At 33.9% G+C, this 20756-nt stretch overlaps 1 protein-coding gene across 1 annotated transcript in view; it reads right to left on the bottom strand.

Annotated features, from left to right (window-relative positions):
- Positions 1-4059: 4059 nt before the first annotated feature.
- EIF3E (eukaryotic translation initiation factor 3 subunit E) overlaps positions 4060-20756 on the bottom strand; it is a 48573-nt gene continuing 31876 nt past the window's right edge. The window contains exons 10-13 of the mRNA XM_046642162.1: positions 19409-19518; positions 5612-5714; positions 5182-5316; positions 4060-4128 (exon numbers count right to left, since the gene is read on the bottom strand). Coding sequence (XP_046498118.1) covers positions 4090-4128; positions 5182-5316; positions 5612-5714; positions 19409-19518 — 387 coding nt within the window. The 3' untranslated portion in view covers positions 4060-4089. The remainder of the gene's footprint in view (positions 4129-5181; positions 5317-5611; positions 5715-19408; positions 19519-20756) is intronic.

Raw genomic sequence — 20756 nt, 5'->3', positions numbered from 1 at the left:
CAACAAGTATCCAAAAAGTTAATTTTCCAGAACTAATGCAAGACAAAAGCTATTTTCACAATCACAAGTTCCAATGAATCCTAACCAGTACAAATAAAATTCACACTTAGACATATCACAGTGAAACAGAACACCAAAGAAGAGAAGACCCTAAAACAACTTGAGAAAAAAGTTCAGAGAAAAGAAAAGAATAAGAACAATAGTATTATTGTACAAAATAAATGTCTATAATTTGAGGCTACAATAAAAAAGAAAGAATATGGACAAAAACAACAAGCTGGGAGGAAGATGATTGCAGCCTTCCTCATATTGGGGGGCAGAGATATTAATTTTAAGACATTAAGTTAAAAAACATGTTATGTGTATGGTGATGGAATGCTAACGAGTCTCTGGGTGGTGAACATGATGTAATCTACACAGAAATCAAAATACGATGTACACCTAAAATTTACATAATGTTATGAACCAGTTACCTCAATAACAAAATAAAATAAAATAAAAAATTTCTAGACTGACCAATATAAGAATAGAAATAGAATGTTTAGTTGCCCAATACTAGTAGACAGGGGAAAAAATGAACCATAAGGCGGCAAGAAATAGGGGGAAAAAAGCCAAAGAAGGACAAATAAAAAGCTCATAATAAGGTGGTAAAAATAAACCCATATATGTTAGTAATTATAACAAAAGGAAATGGATTTAACTCTGCAGTTAGCAGACACGTTTGTCAGACTGGTTTCAAAAACTCAAGATAAGCAAGGAGGAAACACCCTGTGTTCATCAACACTTGAATGAATTATGGTATATTCAGACAATGGAATACTAGACAGCAGTGAAAAAGAATGAACTACAGCTGAATACACGAACATGAATAAATCAACATGGATCAATCCGTGTGAGAAAAGCCACAGAATACTAATTATGACTTCAACTAAATGTATGTCAAAAACACGCAAAACTAAACACAAAACTAAACATTTTTAAGGATACATATATATATAGGATAAAACCATACATTAAAGCAAAGAAATTACTAACACAAAAAAAATCATGGTACTGGTTACTTCTCAGGGGCAAAGAGAAAAATGTAATTAGTGAGGGGTCCACAAGCTCTTCAAAGTTACTGGGACCATTCTATTTCTTAAGCTAAGTAGCAGGCAGGAGATATTGGATAAATGGGTATTGGTTTTTTCTTTAAACTATATATATACATATATAGTGTATTTCATATGTATAAAAGCATAAATACATATGCTTGTGAATGCATAAACTTTTTAAAAAGATACACAACTATTTTATTTATTTAAGGTAAGCTTCATGAACTCTTGTTCTTCGATGTGTTCCCAGTGTCTGTATAATCTTCCACATAGAAAGGAGGGTCTCACTATTTATTTAATGAAAAAATAGAGCACAAAAAGAAAATTAATCAGTACATAATTTGTTCTCCACATCTTACTGGGACAGTTTACCTGTTATCAAAACTTCAGGCTGCTGGACATGCTACTGCAGATATGCCCCAAACGGGCTTACTCCCTCAGGGTAAGTTGCTCATCCTACTTCGTATTTTCTTTTCTCTGCCATTTTCCTATGCGGAACTGACTGTATAAGTAGTCACGGTGAGTTCTGGTGTATGGGCTTTATCTTGTTTGGAATGTAATGAGAGGAAAAAACCCAAAAACTTAAGGTTAGATCCAGAACCAAGTAATTAGTTCTCATGCAAACTTCAAAAATGCTTTTCAACAATGAATAGATGTTGATAATGCGTAAAAATGGCCATTAGTTATAGATAGCTTTTTCCTGATACTAATAATCCACAGTGGCATCATCTTTCAAGTTCAAAGGGCAGCAATACGTAAAAAGCAAAAAGTGGTAGGAAAAGTAAACATTAATTATTCATATAATGGATGACCTTGAAGGAGCAGAACATAAATAGAAAAAATCAGAGATGTTCATCAAAGTTCCGTATGTTCCAATAAGTTTTTTTGTGGGGCCACTAGTATCCAACGATTATATTGGTTAAGAAAGAAAAATAGAATACCTTTTGCTCTCATTTGAACATAACGGTGCCAAGAAACTTGGAATAGTTTTGTGAATCAAGATTCTCATTTACAACCTACTAAACATATATCCCTTTGTAAATTTAGTCTGGAAGGAGTCATAGGCAATAATAATGTAAGGAGAGGCAGTGTGATATAACTGAAAAAGCTTGTTTTAATGTTTACTGGGTATGACCTTGAGTAACCATCAAAGTATGTTTCCTCATCAATAACATACATATTAGCACCAAAATCTCAGTGTTTCCAGGCTTAAGTGAGGCACTCAAATGTTATGATTCCTTTCCTTCTCCCTAGGGTTGTTTAGAGACATGACAATGCCTGAAACCTAGCAAATGCTTAATACTAGCTTCCTACCTTTCCTCCTTGGTGTTTTTACTGATCAGCTAAGGCACATTTGTTCGACTTGCTTTACCTGCAGGCTATGTAACCACTTAGAAATCTTTGCTATTAATGTGGCCTGGTTAAGCTCCAGTCTTAAGATAAAAAGTGAATACTAATGATGCCTCTAAGAACTTTTTGCCCTTGGGTCACGGCTGAAAGAGGTACACATAGGCATCTTAATCTTTTGTAGTTTTATATAGCTTTACATAAGTATAGCTCTATTTCTTATGACTCTGTACTTTTGATTCATGGAATTAGCTCCTACACACGAGGTAGGAAGGGTCTGTTTCTATCTACTTACCAATATGCTACTTTTTGGTACTTTCTCTATGAAACTTGACCATTTTGTACCACAAACGATCCTCTAAACTTGGGACTTTCACAACACTATTTATAGATGAATCAAAAATTAGCCCTCGGCTTACCCTGACCAGTAATGCTCCCTATTAGCTTAAGCACCTTTGGGCTACAGTTTAGAGAACCAACACTGCAAACCAGGGGTCTGAAATCACAGCGCATGGACCAAATCTGGCCCATATTCTCTAAACTTAACTCATTGTTGAGGGTGGCCTGATCAGAGGTCATATAAAAGAATAGGCATGTATCTTTTATGTTTGTGCTATTCCTCAAGAGTAGTAACAGAAATTTCTGTTATGTGACTGGGTTTTAGTTCAACAACCAAAGTAAAAAATCAAACCACTTCTGTGTAAAGGAGACTCAACCAGGGCTTTATACACTTCTTAAGTATCTTGGGTATCCAGTAAACTGTGTTATGTGTAGAGATAGATATATATATATATATAATATTCAAGGAGGCATTTATAAAATTTAATTTAAACTCCTATTTAGTCTCTATAGCTGCCCAGTGAGTGACTAAGGAGCCACTTATAGAAATTAAGGAATGTCTAGGAGCCCCAAACTGGAAACAACCGAAATATTCTTCAATAGGTAATTGGTTAAACAATGTGGTACATCAATACCATGGAATATGACTTAGTAATAAAATGGAACAAACTACTGATCTATATGACAACTTGGATAATTCTTAAGAGCATTATGCTGAGTAGGAAAAGCTAATCTTGAAAAGTCACATAATGTAGAATTCCATTGCTATAACATTCTCATAATGACACAATTAGAGAGATGGAGAACAGATTAGTGGTTGCCAGGAGTTAGAGCTTATGAGTATAGTGTGTGATTTCAAAGGGGTAGCATGAGGGAGATCTTCATGATGATGATAGTTCTGTATCTTGATTGCAGTGATGGTTACACAAATCTATACATGCGATAAAACAGCACAGAGCTATTCACACAAATTGTACCAATGTCAATATTCTGGTTTTGGTATTGTATTATAGTAACATACGATGAAAAAATTGGGGGAAACTACATTTAGGCTACATGGGACTTCTCTGTACTATTTTTGCAATTTCTTGTAAATCTATTATAATTCCAAAATAAAAAGTTAAAAAAACACACATTTGTATACACAAGGAAATTTACAAGATAAAATGAAACACAGCCAATTTTATTCAAATTATCCAAAATTTATACTCAATATGTTAATTGTTTCTAAAATGTATGTCACCCTTTACATAATGGTTTTATTATTTCATCTTTTTTAATAACTTTTTCATCTTTTCTTTACAGTTCTTCAGTAGAAGCCGGAGTCCTGAGTTGCCCAGTTAGGAGCCTAAAACATACAAAGAGAAATTGAGAGGGTGAAAAGAAAGTACTTTCTGAAAAGCTAACTTAGTAAAAGGTGATACTAGCATTTCCTTTTAGCACTACTCCTGCCAAACTATTCACTAGGATTTTAACAACCTCTGAAATTACTATACGTCAGATGTCCCACTCAGAACAAAATAAATACATCAAAATACCATCTGATACAGTTTTTGACCAATTATCAAGTATAAAAATGAAAATATCACCAATATTATGACAAATCAATACAAATTGATTATATAAAAGTTATTTTTTAGGCTCAGTTATTCTAAACTCAGTTGGAATAGGCATGGACAATAATTTCCTAATTCTTCCTTCTCTTTTAAAACTGAAGAACTATTCTAAGGACACAAACCTGTTGCTGAAACTTTAATCAAATGAGCTCCCTGAATGTTCCACAACAGCTACCGAAAAACTTCATACCCTACAGTTACACATAATCTTAATGGCTACAGAGCATTAAAGGTGGTTTGAGATTCCAAAATTACAAGGCCATTCAAGTTCCTCTAATATCTGCTATGTGGGATCTCTACCAAAAAGGGGAATATATTTTTTGACATAAACACAAATATTAGATGAAATAAAATTTTATAAGTTCAACACTGGTATAAAATTAACATTTTTACAGAAATATTTCTTTAGATTTAAAAGGGACACAAATTTCAAGCACTTGAAAGAGGTCCACACGTTTAAGTTATCATCTGCCAGTATCAAAATGATGTGTTGAAAACCCTGAAGAAATGAGTCAATGAAGTCATACATAAAGAGTAAAAAAGAAAAGAAAAATAGTTACAATCAACTAGCAACACAATTCTTTTCAGTTTCTTTAACTAGTATATATAATACAGCTAAGAAACATTCTTTTCAGTTTAGTAATTTCTTAAACAAAATGTTCTTACCCCTAACAAAATCAGATACAACCCAATCTTTATTACTATGTTCTCAAATGAAGTCCATGTAACAATTCTGTTTCATTATTGCTAAATCCCAGAAAGAGTACAAAATGTGTGGTTCTTACCTCAGACCTACTGTTCTGGTTAAGTTTCTTCTCAATATTCATGGCCAACATCTGGCTTCTAAATGAAAGGCTTTTGGTCTTTTCAATCACTTGCTGATAGGGTGATACTGCATTGTTACCCATAACCACATGACCCTAAAATGAGACAGAATGAAATTGATCCTGTAATGTTAATGATCAGGTTTCCCAGGTAAATCATGAGCATGACATCACAACACTACATGACTTGCACATATTTTTATGCATTGAAGAGAGATGATAATGTTCATCCAGCAACAAAAAATAGGAGGTTGCTGTTGCCTTCAAAGAACTGTACATTAAAACAAAACATTCTTAATAGAATAAAATGACCTCATGAAAAATTTCCAAAATAGTATAAAATAAATAGCAACTGATATCTAGTATGTAGCATAGCTAACACAATACTCACTAATTTAGAATCAATCTTGGCATCCAGTCTTGCATTTCTAATCAAATTTACAATCCACCTTTCAGCTTCTTCTGGAGTCATGTTCAGTTTGTCTGCCAACATGCTAATGAAAAAAGCAAAAATGATATCAACTGAGTATAAAAACGGTTTTATGTACATAGTCTTTGACTCACACTCTGCATAGAGACTTATAGGTATTTATGGGTCACTTTCTCTTAAATACTATGACTCTTAATAACTGCATTGTTCACATTTGTGCTATTATCTTGTATTGTGCATGACCTATCCCATTTCATCAACCAGATTATAAGATCCTTGAGAGAAGGGCACCAAATTCTGCATTTACAGAAATCCTTCCAGTTTCTAGAAAAGCATCTTAACACTTAGCAGATGCTCCACTAGTAATGATCTAAGAAAGAAAAATGTTTTATGATATATGATTATACAGATTAAACTTACTACAAGGAGCATCAGTAATAAACATAATATAATGAAAAACAAAACTAAAACTCAGGTCTGCTGTCTATGTTTGTGTTATAAACTGAGGGCACTCCCTGAAAGTGTTCACTGTATAACCTAAATGGCCACTGGATTTAAAAGAGACAGACAGACACACACACACACACACACAAACACAGACAACACAAAAGAGAAAGAAAGAGAAAGCAGGGAGGGAGGAAGGGAGATGACAGACACCAAGACCCTGACCTAAAGTTTTTGACATCAATCTGCATTTTATTTTTCCAATTTATGATCAGGTTGAAAAAGAGGTCATTGCAGGGCTTAATTTATCAGGACTAACACAAGCACCAGCCTTGGCAGTAGGTAAATCAGTCAGTCAGCTGATGGAGGAGTATCTACATAATGCATGTATAGTATTTAAGAAAAAATATACACATACGCATAAATGGTTGTTTAAACACAAACATTAACTGTCTGCCTTTCACCTGCCTTCACTGAATATAGTACAGCCTTCTAACGTTATCACTGGTTTGAGGAAAGAACTAGAATACCAATAACAAAATAATTCCTTAGAATATTATGCACTAAAATTCCTGGTCTGATAGGATTTCCAATTTTAAAATATAAATATTCAAGGCACTGGCAATCAAATAATTACATAATTCCAGAGCTACCTTTATGGGAATAATATAATCTGTCCTACCACTATCTTACACGTTTATTGCCAAAGAATTTTTTATTTTGAGTAACATTCTGTTAACTAAGTTAGGATATCTTTAAAACAAAATTATTACAAACTAAATTACAAAGTAAATCTATGAAGATATAATCATTTAAAATTTGTTCTTAAAATACGCTTTTAGTTAACAACATCATGACGGTGAGCATGAACCAACCCAACCACAAAACTCCCTGGTTTATGTGTCAAAATCTTGTTCTCTGTGCTTTTACGATCACTTTTGCTATAAGCATACATTCTCAGCAAACATAAAGAACAAATAATCCATGACTATTACTTCAATCTCATGGACAGATTTCATTTTATCCTCTTTATCACTGTTCTCTAAATTTCATTTTATTTAAGCTACTAAAAATAGGGAAGTATGTCATTTTACTTAAATAAGCAGACATTTATTGACTAGGAAAAATTTCTGAAGCTGGTGTTTCTTGTGGCTTCCCACTAAACTTTTTTCTTGCTGTCATTTGACTTATTTTGGAGATGTGTAAATTTCATTCTCGTTTACACTGCTAAAGTAATAAGCAAATGTCTGATACTTTTACCTGAAGCTGCTATTCTAAAGGTAAAGAAGAGACTTTCCAAAGTTTACTCATTATTTTATCCACTCCTATAGCAATTTATCTTTTGTATGCCTCCTGCATCCCCCAAAATCCAACTGTTTAGTGAGGTCAAGGCCACTTTACTCTGAAAAGCATTAATGAAACCATTTGTACTAAATATCTTAAACTCCAATCTTCAAGATCTCTGTATTGGGCCGGCCCGGTGGCGCAGCGGTTAAGTGCGCTCGTTCCGCTTCAGCAGCTCGGCGTTCGCCGGTTCGGATCCCAGGTGCGGACACGGCATCGCTTGGGAAATCATGCTGTGGAGGCATCCCACATATAAAGTAGATGAAGATGGGCATGGAGGTTAGCTCAGGGCCAGTCTTCCTCAGCAAAAAGAGGAGGATTGGCAGAAGTTAGCTCAGAGCTAATCTTCCTCAAAAAAAAAGATCTCTATATTCTGCTTTAAAAAGCAGAAACATTATTCCCAGTAAGCTACTATGTGCAGTAGGTATTATAAAGATTTTTTTTTAATTATAATATAAAACCTATTTATGAAGGTTCTCTAAGTAACGAAAGTTACAATGAAACATGCAGTCTTGAAGCTTAGGTTATCAGATTCTTCTTCTTCCTGCTCATACCCAATTGAGAAGTCCCATTAATAATCTCTTTAACCATTGCCTCTTATCTAAGTTCCTTACTAATGTAGTCTCATCTTGAAAGTCTCTCCTGAACCAGCCATACTAAACCTCTCTATTCCTTAAATACGTCACGTCTTTAACCACTTCAGGGCCTTTGGACTTGCCATGCCTTCTACTTAAAAGGCTCATCCAACTTTTTCTTCACTTAGCTATCCATTACATGGGTCTCAGCTAAAACAGCGCCCTCATAAGCCTTTCAGGACACCCTCTCCAACTGTGACATATCTGTTTGATGTTTGTTTCATAGCCCCCTACTTTTTTTCACAGCATTCATAACAGCTGTAGTTGTTTTGTTGAATATCTGCTTTCCAGACAATCTGTGTATGCAACCCAAGAGCACGAACCATAGATTTCTTATTCACTGCCATATATCCAGCAATTATCACAATGCCCAGTACAGAGGAGGCAATTAGTAAAGGTACATTCCTCCCCTAGTCACTACCCCCAGTAGGGCTCCATGACTATTTCCTAGTAGTCTAATTAATCTACCTCTCAAGTCTCTCCTTAGTCTATTTTACATAGTTACCAGGTTAGTCCTAAAACCCAACTAACAAGTTTATTCACAAATTCCTTTCAAACCTTTAATAGAGTCCTTCTACCAAAACAATAAAATTCAAACTTCTAAGTTTCCCATTCATGGTTCTCTACAATTTAGCTACAATCTAATTTTCCAACCTCCCATTAATCTCCCTCATGAATACCATGTGCCAGCCAAACCAAACCTCTTCCTTCCTTGCCACTCATTCAACAAAACATGAACTGTGTTGCATGCTGGTGACAAAAATACAGCCTGTTCCCCAACTTTATAAAGTTTAAGCCGAGGGACTGGGGACTAGGGGAAAATCATCTAATCCCCAAAATATATAAATTATTATTAAGTGTAATGATGAAAAAGTGGAAGGAGCTATGTGAGATGCAAAGAATTTACCAGTTCTAGTCTAGAGGTTTGGGAACAGTTTATCTAAGGAAATATTTAAGGTCAGATTTTAGGATAAAAGAAAGTTAGTTCTATTCTGTATAAAACTCTATCTAGAATTCTCCAACCCTCCTTTTTCTTTATATCCACATTCTAAATCTCAAGTTCCAACATGGCTGGGGCAATCTGGCAACATGCATGAAGAACCATAAATGCCTGCATGCTGTGACCCATAATCTCACTTTGGGGATTTACTGTTTTGCGTTGTGCCTGTTGATCCTTTACTTTATTAAATCAAGTCAAAGAAAAACTTAGAATAAGGTCCAAGAAGTATTAGTAAATTATTGACGGCATCTCAAGTTATCTAGGGTACCAATCACTAGGAGAGTGAATTAAAGAATGTGGCAATAGTCCAGTTTCTTTTAAGTAACAAGAAAATAGACAGTAAAAGAAATGAAAAGATTAATAGAAATTCTCACAGTCTATAATTCTCTTACATTCTAGTGATTTTATGCAAAACACCAAAGATTTCAAAATGAAAATAGAGTATTCTATTAAATCTTAAAAAACAAAAAGGTGCCTCAAGCTATCCTACACCATCTTGTGTTATTTAGATAAATTTAGTTTATCAAAAAACAAAAAGACAACATTAAAATGCAAAATGTCTGAGAAAAAATAATTCAATCTAGGTTTTAAAAACAAAAATAATTTCCAGATTATTTAGATTACAGTAAAAATTCCAACCTCGTCTGTAGGCAGCTTAAAGTACATATTTAAATATTTTGTATAAATATGTTATACACATTTTTAAATTGACTAGCTCTCCTGTTCAAGTGACATAATAACATAATATTGAATATGCTAAATAAGAAATACATATGGAACCAAAAAGGGCCTCAAATACCCAAAGTAATCTTGAGAAAGAAGAACAAAGCAGGAGGCATCATGCTTCCTGATTTCAAATTATACTACAAAGCTAAAGTCATCAAAACAGTATGGTACTGGCATAAAAACAGACAAATAGATCAACGGAACAGAATAAAGCGCCCAGAAATAAACCCACTCATATATGGTCAATTAATTTACAACAAAGGAGCCAAAAATATACAAGGGAAAAATGACACTCTCTTCAATAAATTGTGTTGGGAAAACTAGACAGGCACATGCAAGAGAATGAAACTGAATCCCTATCTTACACCATACACAAAAATTAACTCAAAATGGATTAAAGATTTGCATGTACTACCTGAAACCATAAAGAAGAAAACACAGGCGGTAAGCTCCTTGATAGCAGTTCTTGACCAATGAACTTTTTGGATCTGATACCAAAGCAAAGGCAGCAAAAGCTAAAATAAGTAAGTGGGACTACATCAAACTAAAAAGCTTCTGCACAGCAAAGGAAACCCTCAACAAAAAGAAAAGCCCACCAAGAAAATGAGAGAAAGTATTGAAAACCATATAGTTAAGGGGTTAAATACTCAAATATACAGTCATGCTCCACATAATGTTTTAGTCAACAAGGGACCGAATATAAAACAGTGGTCCCATAAGATTAGTACAATATAGTTTAGGTACGTAGTAGGCTATACCTAGGTTTGTGTAAGTATACTCTACAATGTTCACACAACAATAAAATTGCCTAATGACACATTTCTCAGAATGCATTCCCATCATTAAGCAATACGTGACTGTAGACATTTTTCCAAAGATATACAAATGACCAACAGGTACTTGAAAAGATGTTCAACATCAGGGAACTGCAAATCAAAACTACAATGAGATAGCCCCTCTCAACTGTTAGAACTGCTATTACCAAAAAAGACAAGAAATAACAAATGTTGGCAAGGATATGGAGAAAAGGGAACACTTCTGCAACTGTTGTTGGAAATGTAAACTGGTGCAGCCATTATGGAAAACAGTATGGAGGTTCCTCAAACAATTAAAAATAGAATGCCCATGACTCACCAATTTCACTTATGGGTATGAAGGAAATGAAAACACTAACTTGAAAAGAAATATGCACACCTATGTTCATTTCAGCATTATTTACAATAGCTAAGACATGGAAGCAACCTAAGTGTCCATGAATAGATGAATGGATAAGGAAAATGCGGTATAAATATACACAGTGGAGTATTATTCAGTCACAAAAAAGAAAGAAATCTTGCTTTTCGTGACAATATGGATGAACTTTGACGCCATTATGCTAAGTGAAATAAACCAGACAGACAAAGGCAAATACCATACGATTTCACTTATATGTGCAACCCGAAACAACCCCAAAACCAAAAACAAAGCTCACAGATACAGAGAACAGATGGGTGGTTGGCAGAGGCAGATGGGGGTGGATGACATGGGTAAAGGGGTTCAGAAGTTACAAACTTCCAGTTATAAAATAAATAAATCAAAGGAAGTAATGTATAGCATGGTGACTACAGTTAATTAACACTGTATGTATATTTGAAAGTTGCCAAGAGCGTAAATCTTAAAAGTTCTCATCACAAGAAAAAGAAGTCTCTAACTATGTGTGATAATGGATGTTAAGTAGATTTATTGTGGTGACCATTTCACAATATATACAAATAATGAATCATTTTGTTATACTCCTGAAACTAATATAGTTATTTGTCAATTACATCTCAAATAAAAAAGAAAATGAATAAAACAGAACTATCATTAATATCCTTAGAAAAATTAAAAACTATTGTGATACTGCATCCAAAAATAAGAATACAATGCTATAAAGAAAAAATATTCTGAGAAAAAGGAGTGAGAGAAGGTTCTTGGAAATTAAAGACATGACATCAAAGATTTATTTTACTTAATCTACAGAGCATAAAAGATGATGTTGAGAAAATCTCCCAGTGTAGAGTACAAGGAGATGGAAAATAGGAGATAACACCTTGAGGGTAATATGCTAAACAAAATAGGTCAGAGGGAGAAAGTCAAATACCATATGATTTTTACTCATAATCAGAAGATAAAAACAACAACAAAGACACACATAGATATAGAGATTAGACTGGTGGTTACCAGAGGCAAAGAGGGTAGGGGATAGGGAGAAAGGAGTAAAAGGGCACATGTGTATGCTGACATGGTACTTAGTCTTTGGGTGGTGAACATGATGTAGTCTACACAGAAATTGAAATATAATGATGTACACCCGAAATTTATACAATGTTATAAATCTATGTTACCTCAATTTAAAAAAAAAAGAAAATATGAGAGAAAAGATAAGAAAATTAGAAGTATAGGTCCAGGAAATCTAATACCCAAACAAAGAAGCTCCAAAAGAAATAAGCAGTAAACATAAAAGACAGTAAATCATTAAAGAGACAATTCAAGAAAATTTTCCAGAACTGGAAAATAAGAGTTTCCAAATTAAAAGGGTCCAGTATGAAGAATTAAAATAAACCTATACTAAGGCATATCATTGTGAAATTACAGAGCAATGGGGACAAAGAAAAAAAAATCCTTCAAATTTCGAGAGAGGAAAACAAAAGACCCATATAAAAGTGATAAAAATGGCTTCTGACTTCTCCAAAGGAAGCTAGAAAGCAACAGAACAATATTTTCAAAATTCTGGAGTAAAGTAGTTTTCCACCTAGAGTACCATGCCTACCAATACCATTATTCAAGTATGAGTAAAAGACATTTTTAGACATGAAAAAAATTTACCTCCAAAGCACTCTTTCTTATGAAGTTACTGAAGGATATACTTTACCAAAATGATAGTAAACCAAGAAAAATGAAGACAAAGTCTAGGAAATTAGAGCTCTATCACAGGAGAAAGGCTAAAGGAATCCCCAGGACAAATGACAAAGGGAGACAAATATGCACCAGGCACAGAGAGCAACCAGTCCTGATTTTTTTCAGGAAGATAAAACTGATAATAAAAAATCTTGAGAAGAGATTTATAAACTGGCAAAGAGTCTGAAGTGGAATTAACGATAAAGACATTAAGAAAAACAACTAAGCAAATGGGGGAAAAAGTAGCAATTATTAACTCCAGGGAAAACAAAAACTGAATACTTACACACATTACAAATCAACTTTATTTCAAACAATTTGGTGCTGGTTCAGGAATCAACAAACAATTTTAACAGATTAAAGAGTTCAGAAAAAGTCCCCTATAAAACTCAGAATTTTAAATGTGATATAGGTGGCATTTCAAATCGGTGGGGCAAAGGAGTTTTTCAATAAATCATGTTGGCTAGCCATTCAGGGAAAAAAAGGTAGATGTCTTCCTTACTCTCTACTCCCAGGTAAATTGTAGATGGGTTTACATAGAAGAAATAAAGCAGGAGAAGAAATAAACCACAAAGGTTCCAGAGGAAAACATGGGTAAATAGCACATAAACCTACTGTGAGAAAGAACTTTCAAATGAAATACAAAATCCAGTACCATAAAGCAAAAGATTAATAACTTCACAGAAAAAATGTAAATCATTCCTTCAGGGTGAAAAAAGAGAAATAAGTAGAATCCTAAGTGGTATTTCAAAAGACATAGTAAAAATGAGTATTTCACCCTCAGTTCAATTTCATTAATTAAATGTGTTCTTGCCTCTAGCATAAAACCAGATACTTTTCTGTTTCTGGGCAGTAATTAAGACCAGTGGTCCCACTTAATAAGATACATAAATTTAAATCTAGAGAACCAATTAGGGTTTCACCAACTCTAGGGTGATTTTCTATCAGGTTTTCAATCACTAATCTTTCAGATAGTCTCCCTTTTCTGAACCTTCCCAGAGCCCACACCCTGACATATCTTAACAAATAAGGATATGGAGTCCAGCATTTCACATGCTTATTAACTATTTCTTTAAGTAACCCAGCTTTCCAAATTTTATTTGATAAGCACAATTTATCTCAAATACTATTGACTTAAGCATTAAACTATGGGAACCTCTGGCCTGCTTTTCACTAAAGACTGTGGCCAACTATTTAGCATATCCAAAGTACTCCAGTCTTTTATAAGGGTTATGCTATGCTACGACAACTAATTAAAGAATAAGTATTAAGTGTGAACTGTTTAACTGTAGGATTAGGAGGAAACAGGAGAAAGAAAACAGGAGGAAATTGAGAAATGCTAAATGTTGTGTGTGACAGAAAATTCTCAGTGGATCTTCCAACATCTCATTAGTCAAAAATAAGAGTATACTACTCCATAGTTAACACAAAAATGAAATGATAATGGCTTTTGAAACTATTTTATTTCCATCTAGAAACACACCTTTCTATTTCTAATGTCAGGGAGCATAATTATGAATATAAATTGTTATGTGGTAATAACAACTTTCAGAAAAATATTAAGATCTAAAATGTTACTTAATAAAATAAGCAAAATAGAATGACTTCATAACTTAAAGAAACGCAAAAATAGTCGGCAAATACCTTCTTTTGTGAAAAGCCAAAATGAACCCCCATAGGAAAATTATATTAATGTATGCTCCAACATGTTTATCACACAAATTCAAAATATTACTTCCATACTTTGTTTTTATCTGCAATTGAAAACTGGTCCAAGAATTATTCTAGAACAGCTTTTAAATTTCAGACACACACCATATCTGATAAACTATTCAGCTACACTAAATTAAATCCCACCACAGTAATCTTTTTTGACAGATGTTGCATACTTTATGGTAAACAGATTTGTAACTTATCCTACAAATCTATAGGGTTGTATATAGACTGATAAAAACATTCTTAATATGCATTTTTATAAAGATATGACTACCACATGTGCTTACAGCCGTTTAGTCAAGAAACCTATCAACAGAGAATGTTCCAAATCACAAATGGAAAGAGTCATTTAATAAACAACCATGGCTTTTATAATACTATTCTATTCAGTATTTGAAATGTGTCCCTTTGGAGAAAGAAAGGAAGCCAAAGACAAATCCTTCCTCTTCTCCCCCCCAAACAGATCAAATATCAAAAGACTGGATTAATTAGAGCCAGAGATAGGCCAGCACAAATTAGTAAATAGAATAATCTGTCATAAGTAGTATACAGTGGAAGAGTCCACTTTGGAGGTTAAAGATATTCCACTTAGAGAGTTATCAAGGTTCACTGAACCTTCAATATAAATTACTTCTCTGATTTTCCAATATTCAAATTAGGTCCATGTCATTCTATTTACTCTGTATTTTCTTCAAAACATCTATAATATTTGCAATTTTGTCTTTATTTAATATCTGTTTCTTCCTCTGGATTCTAAGCTATAAGGGTGTGCTCCCTACTTTCTACCCAGTGCCTGACCATAACTCATTCACATTTGTAATATTCTTTTCTTTAACAACTGTACTAGTCATACTGCTATTAACTAATTATATCATAATCATGACATAGTGCATTTATCCTCTTTAGAAAGTTGAACCCTATTTTTTGTTTAAAGTTTTTGCACATTCTTGAAATGACAAACCTACAAAACTGGAGAATAGACGATTGGCTGTCAGGGGTTAAGAAGAGGTGGGAGGGGTGGGCCCCGAGGCCGAGTGGTTAAGTTCCCTGCTCCGCTTCCGGGGCCCAGGGTTTCACCACTTCAGATCCTGGGCGCAGACATGGCACCACTCATTAGGCCACCTTGAGGTGGCGTCCCACATACACAATTAGAAGGACCCACAACTAAAAAAAAAATCTACAACTACGTACTTGGGGGATTTGGGGACAAAAGAAAAAGAAGAGGTGGGAGCAAAGTGGGTATGGCTACAAAAGAGCAACTGGAGTGATCTTCATGGTGACAGAAATGTTCTGTATCTGAATGTATCAATGTCAATATGCTGGTTGTGATATTTTATTATGGTATGCAAGATGTTACCATTGGGGGAAACTAGGTAGAGGACACAAGGGATCTCATCATTAATTTTTACAACTGCATGTAAATATATAATCACCTCAAAATAAAAAGTTTAATTTAAAAGAAGAGGTTTCAACATCAGAATTACTTAGAGGAGCTTTAAAAAAATACAGATGCCAATATCTCCCCTCAGAGAATATTTTAGGTTTTTAGCGGTTGGGCTCAGTTATCCACTATTTTTATTTCTTTTTAAAGTTTCCCACTTGATTCTAATGCAGTTAAGACTATAAATCACTAACTTAGAGCAATGATTCTCTACGGCTGACTGCAAAACAATCACCTGGGAAGCTTTCAACCCATATTCTCAAGCTCTGATCTCGGAGATTCTGATTCAGAAGGTCTAGAGTGAGGTCAGAAAATCATTCTTTTTAAGTTTAAGTTGTTGCTTTTTTTAAAGTTCTCCACACGATTCTGATGTACAGCTAGGTTTAAAAACTCTGGACTAGAGAACAATGATTTTTTTCTACGTATTGTTTACAGGTAAACATTAGCTCTATTGGTCATTATCATGGATTCCAAGTCCTTGGAGTCCGAATTATGAGGTTTGCCTTATTTATAAAAACCCAACTTAAATGCTTAACATTATTTTCAGCCATATTCCTAACCCATTAAAGCGCTTTTAAAAATACGAAGAACTTGGACTGAGTCCTACTGGATGCACCGACCACCACCACCCTTGAACCTTACAACCTAAGATCTCACTGTTGTTCTAAGAAGAATATTTTTTTCATGAAGCTACACTTTCTACTCTGCCCTTATCTTCTTAATTCATTATATTCTAAAGCTATTAAACCACTGATTTTTCACTTCATTCTCTAGCAGGCTGTAATTACACGCCTAAAAAACTGGTGACCTGATGCAGTGGTTGTCAATCCTGGATGTGCTTTGGAATAACCAACCTTAAGGCACAGCATAGTAGACCTATTACACATCACAGCAGAGCATACTCTGAAAATCTGATCCAGAAAGTTTGGGGTGGCTTCAAGGAATCTGTATTTGTAAAATAAAACAAAACGAAACTCTACAGAGATTCTGAGACATAGAGCTAATCAATGACTTACGGTTTTCCACCTTTATCCTCTGGTTCAAGTGAAACATTAATGACAAATTAATCTAAATCTGGTATTTCTAAAAATATCAACTGTTCACAATGAAAAAGAAAGAATTTATAGTGAGGTACAATACAATGAATGTCAAAGGCCTATTAGCCCAGACTCTGTCATTATATAAGACCTAAGCAGCTTAATATTAGTCTCTGAGCCTTAAGTTTCTCAGCTACAAACAAGAAGGTAAAAACCACTCCGAAACAAAGGAGTTGTACTGAATCAGTGTTTTGTAACACTGTGCTGCCAAAAGTCTTACAGTTTCATTGAGGTGCCTTAGCAGTCAGGAGGGAAGTTGAACAGACATATAGACTAAACAGGGTGAAGGGGGTCTGATTTGATCTGCTTATATATACACATAAATACCCATACTCATATATATAATACCACATTTGAAAACAAGTCCTCCACACAAACGACTTACAAACCCTGGTTCTAGAACTTAAAACTTGAGCCACAAAGTGCTCAAAAGCCACATATGGCTATTGGCTACCACACTGAACAATGCAGATATAAAACATTTTTATCACTGCAGGAAGTTCTACTGAAAAGTTCTAGAGTCGATGATTCAATAACTGGGTGCTGCTGGATTAGAAGCTCCCTAAGGTTTCCCTCAGCTCTAAATTTATTCCCTAATATTTGAAGAAAATGCATTAATTTATGAATCTGAAATCATCTAAGTTAGAAAAACATTCCACAGGTGGCCAAAAACATTTAAACAACCTAAGTAAAAAGTAAATACTATCATTGGAAAAGAAAAAAGATTTCTAGACTTTAGAAAGCCACTAGAACGTAAATCTGAAAACGCTTTAAGACTTTGTCTAAAACTATCAAAAATGACAGGAATCAAAGAACTACAGCAATCCAAGAAAAAAATCAAAAACTACATTCGTGTAAGTTTTAAAAAAATTCTTGGATAATGACAATATTAAATAAAAGTTCACAGAAGCAGTCCCACCATATTACCTTCTTTGAGCTGCACGTCTCTCTTGAGTAGACAGGACAAATACTTGATTTTACTGTTAAGGACAGTAAATTGAATCCCAAGAAGCAAAATAATGAATACAAGGTCCCAGAGTTAATAAAGAGGAAGACCTAACCCTAGCACAAAGCTTCTTGCTCATGGACCTCATAAACAAACACCAAAGCGAAAAAGCATGCTCACGGACAAAACACAAATTCACTAATACAAAGGAAAGAAATTGATTCTTTTAACAAATATTTATTCAGCATGGATACTGTAAACTTAGTATACTACGTGCTAAAGATATAAAAAGTAGAGCCTGCTTTCAAAGGGCTCCCAACAGGGAAAGTTAAGTAAGTTCTGGACAAAAAAATCCAAGTGACCAGATTCTAAGGAGAAATGGTGGAAAGTCTGCAAGGGAAACCAAAATATTAGCATCCCTCATTCACAAGTCCAAATTATAAATCTTGGTGGGGAGGAGGAAAAGGCAATGTAAAAATTCAGTTATCTACTGTCCACCAGAGTCCCACATAGATATACCTATCTCTTTATTTTACAATCAACAACTTCTAAGGAATTTGCATATATTCTTTAAGAGAATCAGATTTTTAAAATTACATTTCTGCTAGCTATAGTAAAGTACTAATAAAACTGAAGTCAAGGCTTCAATTCTCATAGGAAAAGCCCCATGATCACACTATACTTCTCTGAAGAACCACTTCAATGACAACCCACTAAAATTAGGCAAGCAAGTATGGATGCCTAAGCAAAAACAAATGGCACAAAAGAAAAACTTTGGTCTACACACAATTCCTAAGAGGCAAACATTAAAGTAGTTAAGTTTTTAAACATTTATGGAGCATTTACTGTTTGACTTCATCTGTGGCCATAGGGCACTGGTTATTTTTCAAATTCTAATATGTAAAATAAGTTTCTAATAGGTTATATAAGTTTCACAATTTTTCCCCCAATAATTTTCTCAAACATCAGAGAAAATTTCAACTGAAATTCATCATAATTTTTCCATGTTTCAACATTTTAGGATGTCACAGGAGTTTTCTATATGAGATGTCAAATATATAATTAAATAAAACAAATTTAATTAACTGAAATGATTACCAAATGTGGTCTTTTAACAGTATTTCTGATTTACTAAGGGCTAACTCCTTATTTGAACTCCTGTTAAAAATCATTCTAATACTGGTTACTTCTCTTCTCTCCCTACATAATAGTATACTAGTATTCTTTAAAAAGATAGCTGACAATCACAATACTGCCTTTAAGTCACCATTTTCAAAAATCATGCTGTACCATACACATGGAAGCTAAAGAAGCTATTTCTGAATATGCAGCATCCTAGAACTCACAAAAGTTAGGATTTTTAATAAATCATTATCAGATTGTTTCCTTTTCCTTCTAAAAGAGAGGGAAATGAAATAAAATTTCAATTAACTGGAATCCTATTAAGTGTTAACTTTAAATGGAAAATACAAATCAAATCAGGTTCTTACTTAATGCTAATACACTGGTGGATGCGACAGAAAGTCTCAAATATGAAGAGACGGGCGTTTTCAATGAAATCCTCAAGACAAGCCACCAAGAAGAAGTCATTCACAAGCACCTATGTGTATAAAATATAAAAAAAATAATTAATGGCACTGACAGGCAATTTTTAAAAGTTTGACTCAAACCCTTTCTGTATGCTTTACTCACTATTCCATTCACTACAATTCTCTCATCTAATATCATGAGTTCTATGCCACAGGACTTTCTAGAACACTACATTCTTAACACTCTTAACAATTTAAACAAGTAAACAAACGCTTAAGAAAAAGACCAAAGAACTTCAATGTTTCCTTGTTCTGTTGACAACGTGAGCAACCTTGTAGCTTTGTCCTCTCCATTATCCTACATAAAAGCTAGGTAGATACCATATCTTTTCCAGCTATTTAAAATAGTTATGAATGGACTACAGATATGCATATTTCTGTGATAATAAGTAGACTCGGAAATCTACAAAGGAAAAAACATCAAGGGGTGGACCCTATTCCACAGAGAATATCATAATTAAAAGAGAATATTTTAACTTCAAAAATAGCAACTAAGTACCCCTCTGCCTCAGGAGGGTCTAGATACTTGATATAACAAATATATACTCATATTTAATGTCACATACGACTACATGAAGACAAATTATCATATTGGAATCTGATTTTATATTTTGTCCAACGCTGGAAAATCACTTCTGAAGATATATTTACATTTTTTTTTTTTTCCTTAGAGAAATAAGATCTTAGTCCTTCAAGAAACTCTGCCCATTTTTGTGCCAACATTTGGGATCAAAAATGAAGCTGACAGCTAATAATCTGTGGATTTGATAAACGCACTTAGCAGGTAAGTTCTTGGTTTAATTTCTTAAAACTTGCAAACTAACTTACTAAAAAAATAAACATAAATCTAACTCTTTCCGTTGCTCTGAAGGTACTTTAGTTTCTACCAACCAACAGAAGACACTGTAGTTATAAAATTCACTCTTAGCTTGACTGATTTATAGCAAATGTTAAATATAATCATATGAAAAATTCTAAACATAGCCCCACTTGAGAATTGAAATTGAGAATCACAGTTATGAAGTGCAATTCCATACAACCTTGTCCATTTATATGAAATATTTCACAATACTTACTCATTCAGGATAAGACATGCAATTATGGGTGTATATGTGAAATTTATAATGTCCCAATGTTTCAACAAACTGTCCTAACAAAAGGGATATACACATGGCAATAATATTAAAAATGTCTTCACCCCAGCACATTTCTAAATAATCTGCTATTTTAAGATTAATAAACATTTCTG

This window comes from Equus quagga, chromosome 16, assembly GCF_021613505.1.
Source record: "Equus quagga isolate Etosha38 chromosome 16, UCLA_HA_Equagga_1.0, whole genome shotgun sequence".
Lineage (NCBI taxonomy): Eukaryota > Metazoa > Chordata > Mammalia > Perissodactyla > Equidae > Equus > Equus quagga.
This window is presented reverse-complemented; position numbering and strand designations above follow the sequence as displayed.